At 41.7% G+C, this 20,975-nt stretch overlaps 2 protein-coding genes across 9 annotated transcripts in view; both read left to right on the forward strand.

Moving 5' to 3' along the window:
• Positions 1-42: 42 nt before the first annotated feature.
• LOC115592243 (homeodomain-interacting protein kinase 1-like) lies at positions 43-7,213 on the forward strand. 8 transcript variants are annotated; one of them, XR_003986092.1, is made up of 12 exons: positions 43-185; positions 530-718; positions 2,560-2,751; positions 2,841-3,022; positions 3,190-3,313; positions 3,683-3,793; positions 3,951-4,034; positions 4,132-4,280; positions 4,390-5,382; positions 5,622-5,710; positions 5,789-6,312; positions 6,864-7,213. XR_003986092.1 is itself a non-coding variant. In XM_030434803.1 (11 exons), exons 2-11 carry the CDS (start codon positions 542-544, stop codon positions 5,896-5,898), a joined length of 2,211 nt encoding a protein of 736 aa, XP_030290663.1. In that variant the 5' UTR covers positions 43-185; positions 530-541; the 3' UTR covers positions 5,899-7,213. The 8 variants fall into 8 exon arrangements, 4 of the variants coding, with proteins under 4 accessions (XP_030290663.1, XP_030290664.1, XP_030290665.1 ...); XR_003986094.1 differs by having other exon boundaries at positions 7,079-7,213; XR_003986093.1 differs by having other exon boundaries at positions 5,789-6,201.
• A 3,493-nt stretch (positions 7,214-10,706) lies between these two features.
• Positions 10,707-20,975, forward strand: part of atp8b1 (ATPase phospholipid transporting 8B1) — a 35,913-nt gene continuing 25,644 nt past the window's right edge. Inside the window, exon 1 of the mRNA XM_030436664.1 lies at positions 10,707-11,020. The gene's annotated coding sequence lies outside the window, so the exon portion shown is untranslated. The remainder of the gene's footprint in view (positions 11,021-20,975) is intronic.

A 20,975-nucleotide genomic window follows, 5' to 3' on the forward strand; every position in this document is an offset into this window, starting at 1 on the left:
CGTGTGTACGCGCGCGCCTTTGAAGGGTGGTTTTGGAATGCGTGTGTTGGGGATAATAGCAACGATTAAAGCAGCCGTTGTCAAGGGACAGTTCTAAATGACGGCGTTCTATATTCCTATCAGTGTTTTAGCAGGCTTAGCTGAGGAAGGAATTGACAGTTGATCATTCAACCGTGTGAATACAGGTGAGTTACTCCTTACTTTCTGTTTTTGGAGTCACAAAGTTTAGATGAATTGATAATATTAGGGACAGTTTAGTTATTTGCAGGCAATCAGAGCTCAGAGAGAGAATATGTATGCCTATTTAAAGAAGATTGATCTTAAATTGAACAACAATGTACTGAACATTAAGCAGAATTTCCCTGAATTATGCTCAGACCTCAGACCAGATCAGATCGAATGATCACTAAAATGTGGAACATGAAGCAAAACAAATATGAATTAACTGTAACACAATATCTGAAACATGTTTATGGGCTTTAAAAGTAACTTCTCCATTTGTTTCTTTTCATCTGTTTGGTTTCCGCAGTCTAAGAGAGAAATGGCACCATCTAAAGCTGTTGCTGCTCGCCTTTTCCAACTCCCCAGCAAATATACATTCCTGAAATTTCTTGGAGAGGGCGCCTTTGCAAAGGTGGTGAAATGTTTGGACGAGGAGACCGGTGAGACTGTGGCTATAAAGTTGCCTAAGCGCTGGCGCAAAGAAACTAGGCAGGAGGTAAGAAACTTGATTTGAAAATTGAAACTTGATTTTAATGTTCACGAAATATATTACATTGATTGTAGTGTCACGTCACTACGACAGATTTCTGTCAACTCGGCTCTGAAAAGGCCATGAATGAGATCAGTGCAGTCAGATCCAAAGAGAAAAGAAAATGAGGGGCAAGTCTAATCTGTGCTAACTGATTGACGTACAGGACGGCCAGTCTGAGACCTGTGTTAGGGCTCACAGGTCACCATGCATGCGCAAACGCGCCAGCTACTTCAAAACACAAGCAAGCTAAGTGACCTGGGCTAGGTAGTTAAAGTAAATTAATTTAAACAGATTCGAACTCAAATTCAGTCTCAAACGAAGACGAAATCAGCAAAGGGTTGCTTATCTTGGCTGTGTTTTTATACTGGACAGCAAGCCGCCAATTTGGCTGTCCTTTTTGCAGCTAAGTCTGAGGGTTTAGGGGCCATCAACATGAAAACGCTATTGTATGTAAACGCACATGTTTTGCATCGTTTTGGCCGATCGTCCACATGGATCCTGTAAATGCAGTGCTTGTAAATGCATAAAAGCACTTTTTTTGAAACCTGGGTTTTTTTGAAACACCCTCAGGGTGGAAAAGTCCGAAAACGCTGCCCTTGCGTTCTCGCGTGGACAGCGAATCATATTAATGACTCCATCGTCCCCACCCCTCGACCTCTAGCCTTCGACCTCTTAATCCTGTGCCATCTCACAACAACAACGATGGCAGACTACATGCTAGTGTTCGTGCCGCAGAAGATATTGAGCCTAATAGGGTTTCTAGGGCAAAATATTATGTTCCTCTGCCACTACGCTGAGCGAAAAAGGATTATGACGACCGACTAGCCATTTTAGTCGTCTTCTTGTTTTGTTCAGTTTCTCCCCTTACAATCTGTTTGTATACAGTGCGCAAGCATGTTGCGCATGCTCCGTCTCTTCTTCTCAGTTTTTGGTGAATTTCAAGTGCCACCTATAGGCCTAGAATATGAACTACAGTATGCTGTGTTGTTTTCAATGGATCCTTTTGGACACGAATTATTCTTGAAACAGTGCCAAGGAAGACGGGGGAATGAAAGATCATTTTGGGCTGTGTGGTCATGGCCTTAGACTGAAGGCAGTATATTGGGGTTATGTTTTGGTCAGCTAATTTAACGCATAGGAGGGTACACTTTTTTCCACCCCCATTGATATGTAAATCAAAATCTTAGATGTGCCGGCAATTGCGTGAGATGGGCAGAGGTGTCGATGACGTGCACTGTTATGCGACCCACAGCCAGGGAGTTTTAAAACCAGGAAACAGCTGATCACAGCAGTCAGTCCATCACTTCATCCGCGGACGTCGAGATGAGCAACTGGACAGCCGCTGAGATCCGGGAAATGCTAGTGTCTCCTCTGTCTCTGCAGCTGTCTTAGTTGTCCACTTGTTGTTGTTGTGGCAAGCGACTAACAGTCGCTCATATTAAAAGCCCCCTGCTAAGAAACCAGTTCTAAACTCCAATGGGGTGTAATGTAAAGCTCTTATTTTGAAGACAAATTCAACCTGCTTCCTGCTTTCCTGAGGCAGCTAGCAGCTAGTAATTAACGTTATTGTTGTGTCTCAGTTCAGGGTCTGTATCCTTTGAATGAGCCAGCCACTTGTTATATTAACCATTTTATATAATTCTTTATGTATAGTCTATTCTACAAATAATCCACAAGTATTATGTATTTCTGATATTGCTTGTATATATTGTCTATATGAAGCTCTACCTTTCAGCACTCTACAAGAGCTAACACATAAACTAACTGCAAACTGCTAATCATGTCAAACTCGCCTATGTCCCCAGATTTCCATACTGAAAAAGTTCAAGAGCCTCAACCTTGACAAACACAACATTGTCAAGTTCATTGATTGTTTTCAGACCAGCTATGGCAAGGCATTTGTGTTTGAGTCATTGGATATAAGCCTTTATGACTACTGGAAGAAGAGAGATTGTGCCCCTATGCTTCTGAGTGACATCAGAACCATCATCTACCAGGTACAAAAACAGCACCATCAGATGGAAAGCAAAGCAGTGAACACTCAGTTTTTGGCTTTTGTAGATTCTTACTGACCTTGTACTTTCAGATGGCCACAGCACTTAAGGCACTGAGGGAGATCAAGCTGATCCACACTGATGTCCACCTGGAGAACATAATGATGGTGAATCACAAACAACGGCCCTTTGAAGTCAAGCTGATAGACTTCGGTCTGGCCATTTCCAAATTAGATGCCAGGCCGGGCTTGACTGTCCAACCACTCATTTTTAGGTATGGTAGACTATTTTTATTATTATACTGGAGTGAGTTAGTAGTGTACTGTTTTTACAATGAAGAAGCAGCTGTGTGCCTCCTCCCTGTGACATGTTTTTTGCATGTGTTCCCTTTCAACAATATAACAGTGTAAACATCCTGTGATGTTTCTCTTCCACATTCAGGGCTCCAGAAGTTATTATGGGCCGGTGGTTTACTGAGGCCATTGATATGTGGACCCTGGGCTGTGCCATGTTCCAGATGGTCAGCGGCTGTGAACCATTCTCAGGAGAATCTGAATATGAAATAGTAAGTCTTCTACATCTATAGTCAGACAATTTATCAAATACTTGCACTTGTGTGTCTTGTTTTGCTTGTAGATGGAAATGTCCTAAATTAACTTTAAGTATGACAGAAGGAAATTATTGAAGGTTTAGTGGTGCAAAGAAGTTTGTACCTTGGCTACCATCGGAGGTCTTAATATTAACATGTTGTCACGATGAGATCTGACGCTTTCCAGGATGAACTGCCCTGCTCAGCCTCTGATTGGCTTACCCTTTATTCTTACTCAACCTTACCAGGCTAATAAGATACGGGCGGGTCGTTACTTTGCCCACCTGAGATAAATATTTTGCCTCCTCTTGCATATTTTGATGTGATTCTCTGTTTAATCTGTAGGTGCTGGGCATTGTTGAACTTCTGTGTCAGCTAGATTCAAATTATCTTTCTGGCTGTGAGCGTGCTTGCGTTTTCTACAAATCAGTTGGCTCCCGCAAATGGAGGATGAAGGTACCACAATTAACCTTCGCTGACCTTTACAGAAGTTATTTAATATTATATTAGTATATTTTCATGTTGACATGTTAACATTTCACAACACGCAACAGTTGATCATTCAGATTGATTTTGAGGAACATTAATACCAACACTTTGATCCTTCTTTTAGACTCCCTCTGAATTTTACAGAAAAGTTCCCAAGAGAAGAGCCAGAAAGAGCCACCAGTTCAAGACTCTGGATGATATGAAAGCAGTGTGTTTGAAGTTCATTGTCACTATGATCAATTTTCTTTCATGATCATGAGGATGAGTTGACAGATGGTGAATTTGACCAATGTTTCTTTAACTAGATACGTCTGGAAGAAAATAACCTGGCTGAAGCTGAAGAGCGAGAGCAGTGTATCGAGCTCCTGAAGGCCATGCTGACAGTTGCTTACTGGGAGAGGATCACTCCCCGTAAAGTCCTCGCTCATCCATTCATCACAAAATACTACCCGAAGTAAGTGTCCGTCAACAAGATCCAAGAGGAAATTTACATTATTCTTTCAGACACCATGACAATAACAGGATTATTCTGTGTGTGTGTGTGTGTGTGGTTTAATTTTTAGTGACCCGACGGATGTGCTCGAGACACCAATAACAAGTGAGGAGGATGAAGACAGCAGTACAGCAGATGAAGACAGCAGTACCATCCAACCAGACGGCTGCACTCCATCTACTGAAATTCTGCCTTCAGGTGTGATGCCTGTTCCGCCTACAACTGCCAAGAACACAACGCTGCTGGAAGATCAGGAGAGTGAAGTTAGTGAGTGTCCTACTGCTCCTCTGAAGGATGAAGACAGCTGTACCATCCAACCAGACGGCTGCACTCCATTTCCTGAAATTCTGCCATCAGGTGTGATCCTGGCTCGACCTGCGACCGCCGAGAGCACAACCTCACTGGAAGATCAGGATATTGCAGTTAGTGAGCCTCCAACCGCTCCTCTGAAGGATGAAGACAGCAGTACCATCCAACCAGACGGCTGCACTCCATCTACTGAAATCCTCCCATGGGGTGTGATCATGGCTCGACCTGCGACAGCCAAGAACACAACCTCACTGGAAGATCAGGAGAGTGCAGTAAGTGAGCCTCCAACCGCTCCTCTGAAGGATGAAGACAGCTGTACCATCCAACCAGACGGCTTCACTGCATCTCCTGAAATCCTCCCATCAGGTGTGAGTCTGGTTCGGCCTGTGATAGCCGAGAACACAACGCTACTGGACGATCAGGAGAGTGCAGTTAGTGAGCCTCTTGCCGCTCCTCTGAAGGATGAAGACAGCAGTACCATCCAACCAGACGGCTGCACTGCATCTCCTGAAATTCTGCCATCAGGTGTGATTCTGGTTCAGCCTGTGACCGCCAAGAACACAACCTCACTGGAAGATCAGGAAAGTGCAGTTAGTGAGCCTCCAACCGCTCCTCTGAAGGATGAAGACAGCAGTACCATCCAACTCGACGGCTGCACTCCATCTACTGAAATCCTCCCATCTGGCGTGATCATGGCCGGACCTGCGACAGCCAAGAACACAACCTCACTGGAAGATCAGGAGATTCCAGTTAGGTAAGATGATAAAGAATACAAAAAATACAAAACACAATCTGTTGCCTTTATCTTTCGCTCACTTCCAAATCAAATCCACGTGACAGCTAGATTGAGATGTTTATTGCAGAAGGTAGTTAATGATTGTTCTGATTTGGTCCTAAAAAGCCACCGGAATCAACAAAGTTGAAAAGTGCCTTGTGGCAGCTTTAAGATGCGATGACATTTGCGGGAATTAACTTTTTCTTTTGTGTTTTTAGTTTTCAGTCTGTGCTGAACAAGACATCTAAGTCCTCAGTGAGGGATGCTGACGAGAACACGAAGATATCTGAGGATTCAACCACATGTGGTAAGTAACAGTCAAGTCTACTTGTGTCTCAATTGTTTTGATGTAAGGCTGAGATATTTAATGTCCTTCGATTTTTAGAAGACACCGGGACAAAGAAGAAGGGGAAGAAGACGGAGAAGAATAGCTTCCGACACGTTCTCCCTTGGTTGAGGGAGAAGTTCAGCTGCCGTGTTTCCCCCATTGATTAGGGATGTGTAAAGTAATGTTCTGTGTAGGGTTTCTTCGGCATGGATTTGTGGGCTTCTAGGGAGTTTTTCAATCAAACTTGGCACGGTCTGCTTAGTCTCCCATTCTGGTTTTCTCCGGCTACTCCGGTTTTTCCAACAAACATGAAATATGTTTTGAAAAAAACTATGCAGGTCATTCTGGGACAGATCTGATTGCAGACAATCACACATGTCAATATTTGCTTCGAAAAACACCCCATATTGCCTGAATTCCCTATGACAGAAATACAGCACATTCCCTGCAGTCAGTGAGCTGAAACGTAGGTGAGTTATCTTCCTCTGGTCATGACACACATTTCTCAGACGAGAAAGTAGTCAACACCAGAAAAGACTTTCTGCTGCCGTGTTTCCTGCGTTGATGAAGACCAGTGATGGGTAAAGTAATGTGATGTGTTGGGTTTTCACTTGCTGTGAAAGCGCTGGTGTCACACACAAAATCAGGAAAACACAGTTAGCTTCTAAAAGTCTCCAGCGAAGTCACGCTGTCACACACTTCTGTACACCTTTGTCACCGGTTCCTGGTCCAAATTCATCCAGTTCTGCTCAACTCGAACTCTGCACCGTCTCTGCTGTCTCGCAGTCAGGCGACATTGAAACCATCTTGTATGTACTGGCTCCCAGTACATATAAGTTCAGACTATAAGGTGCTGCTGATGACATACAAATCTGTAAACGGCCTTGCCCCGTCAGATCTCATTACACCATATATTCCAACTCGGGCATTACGCTATCAAAATTCAGGGCTCCTGATTGTACATTTTACAGCGGGCTGCCGACGAGAAACAATCTGTTTATTGATTACTATTACTGATCAACATTGCATCTCTCTAACCTTTGTCTTTGTTGCAAGCTGCGTCACTCTCTTCACTCTCTCTAGCTTCCTCCTCCTCTTCCTCCTCTCTCTCCTCCTCCTCTCTTTCATTCAGGCTCTGTTCTGATGGACCATGGGCCCCTGGGACCATCTACTGTTTCTGGGCTCCTGCTGCCTTGAGATACTGACCGATCTAGATCGTCACACCCTGGGCTCCGCTGGATCATTGCTCTCCTCTGCTTCACTATCTCCTCATATCTATATTTCTGTACATCTTGATACCACTGTCCGTCTGTTACTAATTATCTTGTGTGGCCTGCCCTCTTCCAGGTCACCGGGGCTGACAGGAGGTCATGTGACTCGGGCACCTGTTGGTGATGCCTCGTCCTGCGTAGTCGTCTCCTGGATCCACTCACTTTACATAACTGTATCAGACTTTCTATAAATGTAACTTGTAAACTGTCATTTGTTGCTCTTTCCTTTACACGCGACATCATTGCACGTCTGTCCGTCCTGGGAGAGGGATCCCTCCTCTGTGGCTCTTCCTGAGGTTTCTTTCTTCTTCTTTTTTTGTACCCTGTTAAAAGGGTCTTTTCATCAACATGGCAAGTTTTTCCTCACTCGAGTCGAGGGTCTAAGGACAGAGGATGTCGTTCACTGTACAGATTGTAAAGCCCATTGAGGCAATGTGATTGCGATTTTGGTCTATACAAATAAAATTGATTTGATCTGATTTGATCTTCGGCTCAATTCCGACGTTGAAAGCGGAGGTGCTTTGGATTTTGAACTCTGTGTGTGTGTATGATAGTTGATTAAATTAAATTAAATTCCTAGATTAAAACTAAACTAAGACTCTTAATCACTTGTTAAACTAATTGAAACTAAACCGAAACAAAAAACAAACTGAAAAACTAAAGTAAAATGAAAAACTAATGAAATTTTGTAATAACCCTGACACACACTCACTAACTCCATTCTTCATTGTTTGAGTTGCTCTGTGAATGGCAATACAGCTGGTTATTTTTGAAAAGTAATTCAGGGACTGCATTTTTCCTTACTTTTTCATACTTCACGTAGGTCTTAAATTCAGATCAAAATGGTCTTAGAAAGGTCTTAAAAAGTCTTAAATTTGACTTGTTCAAACCTGCAGAAACCTGTATGTAGAATGTAAAATGATAACTTCACTGCTCTGCCAAAATGAGATTTCTTTTTCTAACATTACAGCATTTACAAGTACAAGTAATAAGCAATAATTGGCCTATCAAACAATTGCTTCAAACAACATGATTTGCATAGTTTTCATTAATTCATGAGGAAAAAAATTATAGATTTCATTTTAACATTTTATTTAATGCTGCCATATGCTGTTGCTAATGTAGGTTTTGCTTCCCCTATCATATTCGGCCAAAATGCAAAAGGCACTGGTGTTGGCTACTCCTGGTGTATACTGGGATGGGGTTCGATTCCCTGCGGTGCCCTGCTGATTGGTTTGGAATTTACATGAAAGGGCAAATTACAGTGAAATGTGTCATACATGCATGTTTTTGAATGAACTAACACTGCCTGTGTCCAGTACGTGGTGCTAGAGATCACCCATCAATCATATGTCATGTTGCAGTGCATGATGTGGAGAAAACAACCTGTAAATGTCATGTAAATCAGGGTTTCCGCCAGGTTTAAGTTGACCCCCCACCAGGCTAAGCATTTGGGATTTTTTATTCTATTTTAATTTTTAAAAATGCTTTTCTTTAAAATGCCTTTTTAAGTGCACAGCTCAGTTGGAAACATATGCAGTGGCTTGCAAAAGTATTCACCCTCCTTGAACTTTTCCACATTTTGTCACGTTACAACCACAAACGTAATTGTATTTTAATGGGATTTCATGTGATGCATTGCTAACCCCACTTTTAATTTTACTGGCTAGCTTTAAAAAGCTATTCCCGCAAGACTTAGCTAGGCTAGCTCCTCAGCCTAGGCTTAAACATGTGATAGGCATCTCTACCTAATAATAGCACCAGGCTACATACACTAGTATTTAGTAATGCAAAATTGGTAACTTAATAGACAGCTTGCTATATTAGCTACCTACCTCACACAGCAGTAGGATGCCGGGTTGCACCTCAGTCAGTATTAAGTCCCCACTGACATGTGACCATTTGAGAGAGAGTGTGTCTAAAACTGAATACGTAAATGCATGGAATGGACTTATTTAACAACGGGAATGTGTTCTTAAAACTTAAGTTACCATCTATCTAGCTGCTATCAATTTATTCCATCATTTACTAAATACAATGAATCTAACTGACCTAGCCTAAATTGTAAATTGAAAATAAAATCTCAAAAGTTTATTAGCCCATCGGCCGTTTGCAAAAAAAAAAAAAAATGTAATTAAAGAAAACAGAAAATATGGGCTAATGGCCATACAAAGTGTACTGAACATAAACAGGGTTTAACTTGTTGAGACCATAAAATGACGCATGGCAGCAGTTTAGTGTGTTCAAGAGAGCACTTAAGCACGCGTTTATACCACCCAAGACGAGAGGGCAGGTTATCATGTTTCGCCAACCAGGAGTGCACTTAAACTTGTTTTAACCACCCAAGAGAGCAATTAAGTGTTTTATTTTCACCTAAGAGGGCCAATGTTTTGCCAATGAGAAGGGCACTTAAAGACGCCCTTTTGCCACCCAAGTGGACAGTTTATCATGTTTTAACCAGCCAAGAGGGCAGTTTAGTGTTTGTTCCACCCAAGAGGGCAGTTTAGTGTGTTTTGCCAACCAGGAGGGCACTTTAGCACGTGTTTTTGCCTCCCAACAGCGCACATTAGCACACAGTTTTGCCACCCAAGAGGGCAGTTGTATTTTGCCAACCAGCTGGGCACTTTAGCACGTGTTTTTGCCTCCCAAGAGGGCACTTTAGCATGCGTTTTTGCCTCCCAAGAGGGCAGTTTATCATGTTTTAACCAGCCAAGGGGGCAGTTTTGTGTGTTTTTTCCACCCAAGAGGGCAGTTTAGCACGCGTTTTGGCTCCCAAGAGGGCACTTTAGCGCGCGTTTTTCAACAACTGGGACACCGCCCCCCCTGTGCACATCACTGGTCCTTACAGATCCTGCAGCTCCGTCCACCTCTGAAATGGCGCTCTGATATTTATCCTTGTTTTCTCTCTGGCTTTGTCCAATTCTTTGTTTTTATATTGCTTTTCTTTTTCAGTCCTCTTATTTCTTCACTTTGATGTGGGCAATGGTGGGGCATTTTTCAGCTCTGTTGTTGCTGTCTGTTCTCCGCCATTTTTGTACAGTTTGGGCTTGAAGTAGCTGACCAGGTCAAAGCAGACACTGCCTCTGCACGGGGGAGGGGGGTGCCAACAGCATAGGCACGAGAGTGATAGACACTTCTTAGACACTCACCTTGGCTCTGATTGGTTTTATTTAGCAGGGAGCGGTCGATTCTTGCAAGTCAAATGACAACCACTGGGTGGAGCCACAGACAGTACATCTGCACACAGCTGGCCTGTATCTTATTCTAATGTCAGATCATAATGACAATTTTAGCAAATATAACCGTTTTGGTTATACTGTTACAGATTATAGCTTCAATAATCTGTATTGTGACTTTCAAAGCACAAAGTCCAATATTTTTTTTTTATTCATGAAGTATTTCAGAGTACCTAATGTTATCTAATTTTGTTTGATACTAATTTACAATAAGCAACACATCTACAGGATTTTTCAGGAGCTTAATGGTTCTTGCTTTACGTCCTTAAGTTGATTTTACATTGTAAATAATACTACTTTAAAGAATACACCTCAAAAAAGGTATATATTAGGTAAATATTTAGCTATGTTACATATTTACATGACATATAATTTTCTTTCGCGAAGAACCAAAAGGCTCTTCACAACGGTTGAAAAAGGTACAGACACTGAAATAAAACGACCACCTGCTCTAATCAACGATCCAATTACACACCTTTTACCTGTGCGTCACGTCACCACAGCGTCTACTCGCCCACTTCCGCAGGCAGCCGCCCTGGATGCCATGCGTTGTCTTAAGGAGCTCTCTCTCTCTCTTTTTTGTTGTTGTTGTTTTAAGTGTTTGACGTGTCGGACCGGTCCGGCAGGTTTGTGCGGAACAGAGCAGGTGAGGCTGCGGGGGGAAGAAAGGGCGGGGAGCTCTCTACAAGCAGGAAGAAGAGGCAACATGGTGCGGTGACAAAAGCGCCCGGACACCGACTGAGACCAGGGTTCACCTTTTTGATATTACTCTAGGACACGGGGTAAGTTTAACACAATACAGAAATGTACCTGTATGTGTGTGTGTGTGATCAGTGTGTTTTACTTTGAGTTATGAGGCTTCACAGTGTTTGTAATACTACACCGAGCAGATGAGTGCTCCACCTGGGCGGCTCGGCTCGGCTCGGCTGGGCTCTCCTCTCTGAACAGACTCCGCTGTTTTGAGCTCAAAACGTTCACTTTACAGCTTGTGTTGTGGCTCTGGTTCTTAAACCCTCCTCAGTGTCCGGGCTCTGCCTATTTAAAACTTTTGGACTGTTCCCTGTAGTAAAGAAAAAAAGTTCTGATGTGCTGAAGATTTCCAGGCGCTCCAATTTAATCCCATCAGAGTCCTTAAAACGCCTGAAACTGTTCTAACTCTCTGCCACATCTACAAAAAGCTCTTTATAGTCACAGTTGAGGGTTAGAGACACTGAAAACTGGAGTTTTATCTCAAGTCATGTAGCCTACAGTAGAATAATAGAGACATCACAGATGATAAAATCACCAGACAAACTGGGTGCTTCATTGGCTTTATGTTTGGATAGAGAAAAGTCTTTTTGAAAATGAATTATTTCTTGTTTTTTGTCCATACAGTAGCGTATTTCGATCAGCTACAGTAGCCTGAATATCAGAAACACTGTTGTTGGCAGCGGCGACACAAACCAGGCTGCACCCTCCATATGGTTTTCATGAGGTCCAATCAGCACCTCTCTGAAACAGTTACAACAAGAGCCGAATATTCTCACCTTCATGAAAGGAGGTTTACAACAGCCTCCGTAGCAGACTTCATTAGTTTTAACTTGATCGGCTAAACACACGTGTTGATGAGTGTACATGAAGGAATGAAAATATTGGATTGATGAACACAAATGTCGCAACCTGGGCCTGATGCCCTGAGGGGCCTCTCCTCTTCCCCCATTTCTCAACCGCATCCCACCCCCCTGTACGTCTCACCACTGTCTGAGTCTTTCCATTGCATAATGAAGTGTCTCGCCATGATGGCTGAGGAAAACACAAGGATCTGTTATATACAAGACTGAGGTACGCTAATATAAAACTTTCTGACATTTAAGAAGACCGTCCCTCAGTTTTCCTTTACAACATCCGTGCCATGAATGGATGTTTGTACGGAGGCTTGGAAAGCGCCATGAAGGATATCATATCAGTTCGGCTACCATATATAATTTCTTTGGTATTATATAGCCGTTTTTTTTTTTTGTTGTTTTTTTTTTTTTTAATTCTATAAATTTTTTTATTGTGTTTACTGGATACAGTAAGTTGGTCACATCTGGTCTGCAAGAACATAGCTTTGGTTAGAGGGGACACACGCCAAAAAAGGGTGGGAACCACAGCCACCAGGTACAAGTGTTGCGTTTGAATAAGTGTCCATGGTGCGATTGCTTTTTGTTCATCAGTGCACACATTATCAACAGAAATTAATATAAAAATACATAATTTCCAGCATGTCCCTTCTGATTAAGATTTTTATGTCGGGCAGCTAGATTTTGCTTGTCTTGAAACCTCGGTTTGTCTCGTAGGATAATGTTATAGTGACATTTCAGCCAAACTCCATCTTACTAGTTGGACCACTTATCAAAAATGCGAAAACCTCAACACTTAAAAACCATCTGCAGTGAGGTCTACCGCTCCACTGTCCATCTGTAAAATTTATCCTCAAAGACACCTTACGTAATCAAATTATACAATATTTTAGTGACAATACGTGCTTGGAGAAGTGGGACGCTGTAGAAGTGGTTTGAGAGGTTTCAGTCTTTTGCCCGCTGTGAAAACTTTTCACCACTTGTCTAATCAGTTGTCTATATCCGCCATGAAATAGATTTAAGGTGCAGCATCACTTGACCTATTCAAAGCATACGAGAGTGAAGGAAAAAACAAGCTTGTAAGTATTCAGGTCGGTTGTGAAACACACCCACACGCACTCGGTCGATGCTGGTGTTGTGTGTGTGAACACAGTGGGCGCTCCTGGAGCCTCGTGTCCAACCAGCCGTGGATGTTTTTCCATAAACAAGCAGTGAAGGTCTTCTTCTGCAGACGAAGCAAGTTTGAGTCCTTTTGATTAGGGAAATGTTTGTCCCCTTATGGAAATGGTTGACCTTAAGACAAGGGACAGAGAATTTGAATTGTGACTTGAGAGGCAAATGTGTTGAAGGTTACGCCGAGGTGAAGGCGTCATGGCGGCTGTTTGAAATCTGAATGTTTTCCATACAGACGTCACGTCGGGTTAAGGCTGTGCTCTGGGCTGTAGCTTTTTGCTGTGTCTGCTGGCGTTTCGGTTTGTGTCGTTTCACATGGCGATTTATGTCCTGAGCGCGTTGTTACAATTGTAGCCTGCTTTTGAATGTATCCTAAGATGTATCCTCGTGAGGTGAGATGTCCTTGAAATGTTAGCTCTGAGAAGACAGAGGTCGGTTCAATGACGGGGAGAACAGAACCACGGTGGTTTAGCTACCAGTATCTGTCCTTCCATTCCATAAATCATGTTGGTTCTGTAACTGGCCTCCATCGAGTCAGCAGCTGACTACTACTGTTTAGTAATGGCATCATTGCTGAGGTAGAGCAGACTGGAGGACAGTAGAGGGAAACCTAGAAAGTATTTATCCATAAAATATGATCCATTTTCACCAAAATCAGTGAGTGAATGAACAGTTACAGCCTGGTCCCCAGCATCATAAATATTAAGAAACCGCTAATGGACACAGATTTTGTATTTCGCTATTATTATCCAGCCAAATGACAAACTCTAAAATACCATTAAGAAAGCCTACAAAATGACGTTTGTGCCATTTGTTGGGGCTGATATTGGTGTATGGGGTAGGATATGCAGCAGAGCATGCGTGATAAAAACACTTGAACATCCCTTTTTAACTTTATGGTGGCTTGGTAACTGTTCTGTTGACTATGCGGTGTATAGCTACATGACTTAAGCTCCACGTCAGAGGTTTGGATTTCATCTTTCAAATAAATTGAAGGACCAAAGAATTTCTGTCCAGATTAAGGTGTTTCGTGTGGTTTCAGGGGAAAATGAAGGAATTATAAAATTTGTAAAAAAAAAAACACGGGTAGAAAAAGACACCCAGTCATCTAAATATAGATCTAAAACAACACCAGTGGCACTTGTGTTCAATCCAGACACAACCACCTCTGACAAACCTGTTTCAGTCACCACTCAGACCTACTTGATATCCAACATAGGCAAATTAGGAGTCAAATCCGATTTGACTTCATAGGGGATGGTGTGTGTGTGGGTGTGTGTGTGTGTGTGTTGGAGGAGGACTGCATGATTTTTCTTTGTAAATGATCATATGTTATGATTTCTGCTGAGGTAAAACCTAATGACCGTGGCTTTATACTCGCATGAAAAGCCATAAACAAAGACATAGAAAAATCCTGAGAACTTCCTCATCATCCAAAGAGGAGTTGAACCCTGTCTCTGGCCGTATTGGTGCCATGCTCAGAGGGTTTGGCAGTGTGTGTGGGGGGGGGCTCACATGTTACAATAGCTGCTGGTACCTCTGTGGACTGGCTGTCTGTTCAGGGATTCGCTGTCTGGACTCCAGCTGTGAGTAAAAGACTGAAGAATCTCAATTTACACTCAGCTGATTAACCCTCATTAGGCTCCATTAACAGTCAACACACACGCACACACACACTGTAAATGTATACTGTTACATTTATATGTTAGAGACGATCAGTCAAGTGAGCTGCTCGGAAGGAATAGTGTGTGGATAGTTTGTGGTTTGTGCTCCTCTACATGCACAGTCACTGTATTACTTACCAGCGGAGAACAGGAAGCAGTTGTTTCTTTGTGTTTTCCACCTGTTTGTTACAAAGACAGCCCAAAAAGATTCCCCTCAGGTGCTGCAGAAACCCGACTCTGCCTCAATCTGACTGATAGCATCAGTTCAAGCCGGGACGCTCAGTAACCGACATTAACACTCCCCGCCGTGGCCCAGACCTCTGTCCCACCATGATCTGATTCCGTAAAGTAATGAATGAGTGAAAATATCTTAGACTGTCATCATCACCTCAGAAAGGCTCAGACATTTGTGACAATTGCCCAGGAAGTTCTCATTTCTTTTCCCTTGCTCAGCTTTTTAGCAGGAGACCTCAAAAACAGTCTCGCAGAATTCAGTGAAATTTGGCTCGAAATTCAGCCACTGACAAGAACCAAGTATAGGCTTTTTATAGAAGCAGCAACCTTTTTGTTCTGGATCAACTAGTTATATACAGACATAGAAATCAGTCCTTAAAGACATTTTAATTCCATTAATACATTTCCCCCCCTTGATAATGGCATCTGATCTGAGCCAGATTTAGTACAGAGCATGTAGAGAGTGGTTGAAAAAAACACACTGAAGTTTTGTCATTCCAAGTACAGATTTTCCCAGTTATCCATGCCCAAATCTCCTACCACGTCCTGGAAAAAATGCCTCTGGGTACTGTGGGATTTTTGGCATGTGTCGGCTTGTGTGATTGTGATACCTTTTTTTTTGTTCAAGAACTTAAAACAAGCGTTGAAAAAAAGACAGTTTTGTCCAAACTTCATTTCAGCAGTAATGGGTAAATGTAAAAAGCATATTCCTTAATGCGCCACCTCTCTATAAATGGTTTTCAGTCTTGACAGTGCTGTGTGGCGTTCCTGTGCAGGATCCGCACTGCATAACAAGACACAGAAATAAATGGAAAACAGAAAATGATCATATCGTTACTGCATGCAGCGCTGAAAAATCTGAGGGCATTTTATTTATAGGTGACAATAAAATGGGATTCATTAAAATGACTAACTCGGTTGCTTCGAGTTTTAGTCATTAAACTAGTGAAAAAAACATTTTATAACACTTTCCTGCGCTTACTCGGCTTGGTTTTTGATATAAACGCTGTCACGTCACAATGGGGTGAGACTTCAGGGATCTCCAGGGTTCGTACGGGTGCTTGAAATCCTTGAAAGTGCTTGAATTTCAATGTTGTGTTTTCAAGGTCTGAAAAGTGCGTGGATTTTAGTTTAAGTGCTTGAAAGTGCTTGACATTATAATTCTGTGTCTTTCACAAAATTGGGATCAGACTTGATAATTAATTTCTGAAGTTTTTGCTATCATGAAATATAATTTTAGATATTTACAGCATAATACAATTTACATAATTGTGATAAAAAGTGAAGAACATTTTTTTAAGTGTATATAAACTCCTTTAGATATTTATTTTACCCCAGCAATAAGGTGCTGGAAAATCTTAAAAATGACCCTTAAAAGTGCTTGAAAAGTGCTTGAATTTGACCTTGAAAAATGTGAAGGAACCCTGGATCTCGCTAGCTGAGTAGGACAGAATGTGGGCTTCCTGCTTAATTAAACTGCCTGAGAAGAACAATCTGCACATGCAGGATAGAAATAACAAGAGGCGAAGGTAGTTGAGCTGTCCAGTTGGAGTGCAGTGATATATTGTAACAAATGTATACATGTGACATGTTCCTTATTAATAAAATTATATAACCAGGTGCCCCATCATATTACTAGTCATTTCTACATCGCTGCTGTTGTGGAAACATAAAGTAGCACCTGTGTCATTTAACATTGTAATTTGGCTCTTTATATTTTCTATTTATTTTAACGATCATGTATGAGCGAGAAAATGTCTGAAACTAACATTACAGGCAGTTGTTGATGTGGTCTGTTTCCACTGTTTTACCTGTGGAGGCCCAAAAACATTTGCAGTGATCGTCTTTAAATGCGTATTTCTCCAGTGTTGCACAAGATCTACGTCTTAACCAGTTTAAGTTTAAATGAAGTCATTGAAAGGGCTTCTATGACATTCAGTTTGAATTGCATTTAATTAAATGATGTGTCCCAACATTCTTTTGAATTTGAGGGATCAGTTTCTGATCAGACATCTGACACATGGGCTATTTTTGTTATAAATATATGACACATCAGTGACATGGAATTTAGTTGATGGTAATTAGAAGGCTGGATTAAATATTGAAAGATTTGGGGAAAGGTTTTTGATATTTTGGTTAAATTAATTGTTATATTATTTGAGTGATAAAAAGAAAAAGGAGAAAAAAAAATCAATAGCTGCAGTCTGAGACTGTGTTATACCCAGAACAATGTAGGCCTAACCCTCAACGCTGGTCATATCTAATGAGATGTCAACAAGCTACATAACACTCAATGGGATTGACATTATAGGGTTATCAAATTAGTTAAGTAATGCAAACCGCAATATCATTAGTCAGTGTGCATGTGCAAGGATCGCGGCCTCCCTTGATCACAGAGAAGATGAAATACAAAAATTCTATGTGATATATATATATATATATATATTTTTTTATAGACTTTTTATTATCCAGGATAGAGCTGGAAACATTAACAGAGGACAAAAGAAGAGTAAACAGAAATGTCTGCAGTGTTTTTTTAGCACTGTGATCACAAGCGCACAAACGGTCTCTCTTTACGTTGTGTTATGTTTGTCTAAAGCCTCCTCCTCACCTCTCTGTTAGAGCTGAACCTCCTCCCTCCTCTCAGGTTTCACCGTCGTCACCCAGGTATGTTCTCCTCTGACCCAGTCTGGGAGTCCCTCCCCCCTTCGCCCTCGCTGCTCTTTTGTTGTTGCCACAGTGACGCCCTGGGCCGCACACCAAAACTGGTTTTCTGAGATGTGCCATCCTCACTACCGATCCCCCGTTGTTTTTTTTCTGTGAGGCGGGCGCGGCAGCAAGTGTTGTGCTCTCAAGCCGGAAATGTGTGAATTTGTCTTTTCTAATGAGCCTGTTGTCAGGCTTGGTAGATGTCTCAGGCTGTGGTGCAGACATTTCTTAACTTGCACAACTAAACACTTATCCTACACAGTAACCACTTGTTTTTTTCCACTTCTTAAACAGGTCTTCCCTCTGAAACTTCTGTGTTGTTCACATAGGGCTTGTATTTACTGTTCTTTCTTCATTGTTGACAGTGACAGTGACCATCTGTCATTGTTTTTACTGTTGGCTTTTGAAACACAATCATCCAGTTTAACGGAGAAGGCAGTGACCAAAATGCCAAAGTTTAGATTAAAGTTGATCTGTTTTTGGATTCTGGAGTTTGTTTTGGATGAAAGATATTGAGAATACAGAATGGAGGGGAAAAAAACCCACTTCCTGCTCCAGCGGCCTTGCAGCTCTCGGATAAAGATACATTTTTCTTTTCTCCATGTTGTATATGTTAGTATGCTGTCTGAATAACTCTAAAACCGAAACTTGATAGCAGGCCAACATAGGGGAACTCTTGTTTGCATGTTGTTCCCACATCCATCAGGTTTCCCCCCTCCAGTCATGCAAACCCCCACCCAACTCCCCTGCAATTACTCCATGTCCCCTGGGCTTTTACTTTGTATCCTATAGATCCCCATTAAGTTAAACACGGGAATATTCGGCTTTATGTAAGGGAGAAAATGGACCTAGAACTAGCCTGTGTGGAAGTTGTCGCTAACCCCCGCTAACAGATGACACTTGGCTTCGGTCTCGACGAGTCGCGGCATGTTTTCACGCGATGCCACGTTCACAGCTACAACAACGCAACTTATACAACTTACTTAACTTATTCCTTCAAGGAGTTTGCTGCTTGAATAACACATTTTGGTTTATAATGCATCTTAAACAAATTTTTTTTTTAAATGAGCGTTCTGATGCTTAGGACTGGCGGGTCCCTATTCTTGCAATACAAAACTCCAAACTGCAAACTACTCCAGATGACTGCACTGCCTGTCATCTTGAGCCAACCGGATTTGTGAGTTCATTGTATCACTACACCTCAATGATTTAGGACACAACATTTGGCATAAAAAAAAAAACAAAAACGGACGTGACACGGTGTGGTATTTATAGTCTTATTCATGCAGGTTCATTGCATTCCGTCTTTCGTCGGTTTCACAATCAAGGAAACTTTTTTTTAAATAGCACGCGTGCCTTCCGTGATAACAGGTTTCTAAAAGGTGTTTGTGGATGAATGCAGGCATGACGCAGACTTTAGTTCAGGTTGTGTACTCCTTTGGTGTGGCACGTTGTTTGACAGGATATTGACAATGGTAACATTTACCTTCAGATGTAGATGTCTGATGTCGAGGCATTTCTTTTAGTCCATCTTGATTCAAACTGTCGCAGGCACACTGATATCAGAAAACCAACGGAACACTCCTATACAGACAGCGTTTGGTCATCTAGAAGTTTGGACACATTCTTCCTTTTGAGAAGGAAATTAAGTTTTTGTCTCATTGTTGAAAATGTTATCTGTTCTGTGAAAACTAAGATCAAAATCTAAGAAGTAATTTAGTTTTTTTTAAACCTTTATAGATGTGAGTGTTTAGAGACTTTCGTAGTACTTGCTATCTAAATACCTACTGAGTTGAGTTTAGCTGTCATCTTATTTACTCACCACTTCAGGTTTCCCTCCTTCTGTCATTCTTCCCTCCTCTCATAGTATTTACAAGTCTTTGTTTCCCTCCCCCTTGTCGCCCAGTCCTCATGTGCAGACTTGTGTGTGTGTGTGTGTGAACAGCGGGATCTCATTCAATCAAGCCACACTGTCTTGAAATGTAGAGTTTGCTTTTTTTTAAAGAACAGTTACAGGCATGTCCTCTGGCTACAGCTGCTTTGTGTTGAGACCTACGTACAAGTGATATTGGGATTCATTTGCGAAATAAACAACGTACAATATTGTTTTGTATCGCATTGACACCTGAAAAGGTTCAAACTGCCCGGCTGACATCTTTTCTACTGCAGCAACTTGACAAAATGGTATTGCGATGTCACATGTAGAAGTCAGATGTTCCTCTTTTGTTTCTTCTTCTCCAAAAATCTATGAATGATGACTAAATGATGGAGTGACGTCATTTTAAACTCGACATGTAAAGTCAACTTCACAGAGGCATTATAACTGGCAACAACGTTGTGTTCTATCAGAATCAGCTTTGTTTCCAACATGTGAACACATCCAAGGTGTTTGGCTGTTTCTTGTTGATGAACTCATGCACTAAGAGACAAATGGCAGTGATCCAACACAAGCTCATTGGTCTTGGTTACATTGAGCTTAAAGTGCTAGTTCTTGTTTTTTGAAGTGGGGTCATATAAAGTACATACCTATAGTCGATCTGTTCCCTACTGTAATTGCCGATCAGCGCAGCCTCAGTTTGGAGAAGCAGAGAGCTGTCAGACCGCCCTTTCTTTTGGCACTACATTTTCTCAACAGTAGAACCACCGTATCCCTACGCATTAGCACAACTGGGCCTCGTGCTGTATTTCGCCGCTCGCAGATTACCTGTTAATGCGTTGCGCTATAGACCGACTATAGATATGTACTTTTATATGACCCCACTTCAAAAAACCCGAACTATCCCTTTTTAAGTGATTGTCCTTCCATGTGATAAGTTCTCCATCAGTACATCCCTGTATTTGTTCTTCCTCATGTCATCTGCCTGTTATTTGCTGAGTCATTCTAGACTGCTTTCTTGCATGACAATGTAGAAGAAAACATGTTTGGGAATTATTACATGTTGATATTGTGTTAACTTTCATTTTACCAGAAACTACACTTAATACCTTTTGTATTGCATTCCTTGAAACTCCTCATTACTTAGATTATATTAGGAGACTGGACAGACACTGGTTTAACAGCAGCTGATTAGTTGGCAGAGGCATGCAGGTGGTAATTCTAGTTTCATGTCATAAAAGTGGATCAGAATTCATCCTTGTATAGTTCACAAAAATGATGGCGTGCATTATAAAACAACTGTCCCCTCACAGTGCAGGATCCCAATCATAACAGTCCTTACACTCAGTTGTTTTTTTTGGTCCACATGGCTTAAACTAATGCAGTCCAATAAAACAGTTGTGTTGTCTACAACATTTTGGAGGATATAGTTTGTGTTGCTGTTGAACTGTATTATATTATTATAGAAACTTTTACGAAT

Source organism: Sparus aurata, chromosome 12 (genome assembly GCF_900880675.1).
Source record: "Sparus aurata chromosome 12, fSpaAur1.1, whole genome shotgun sequence".
Lineage (NCBI taxonomy): Eukaryota > Metazoa > Chordata > Actinopteri > Spariformes > Sparidae > Sparus > Sparus aurata.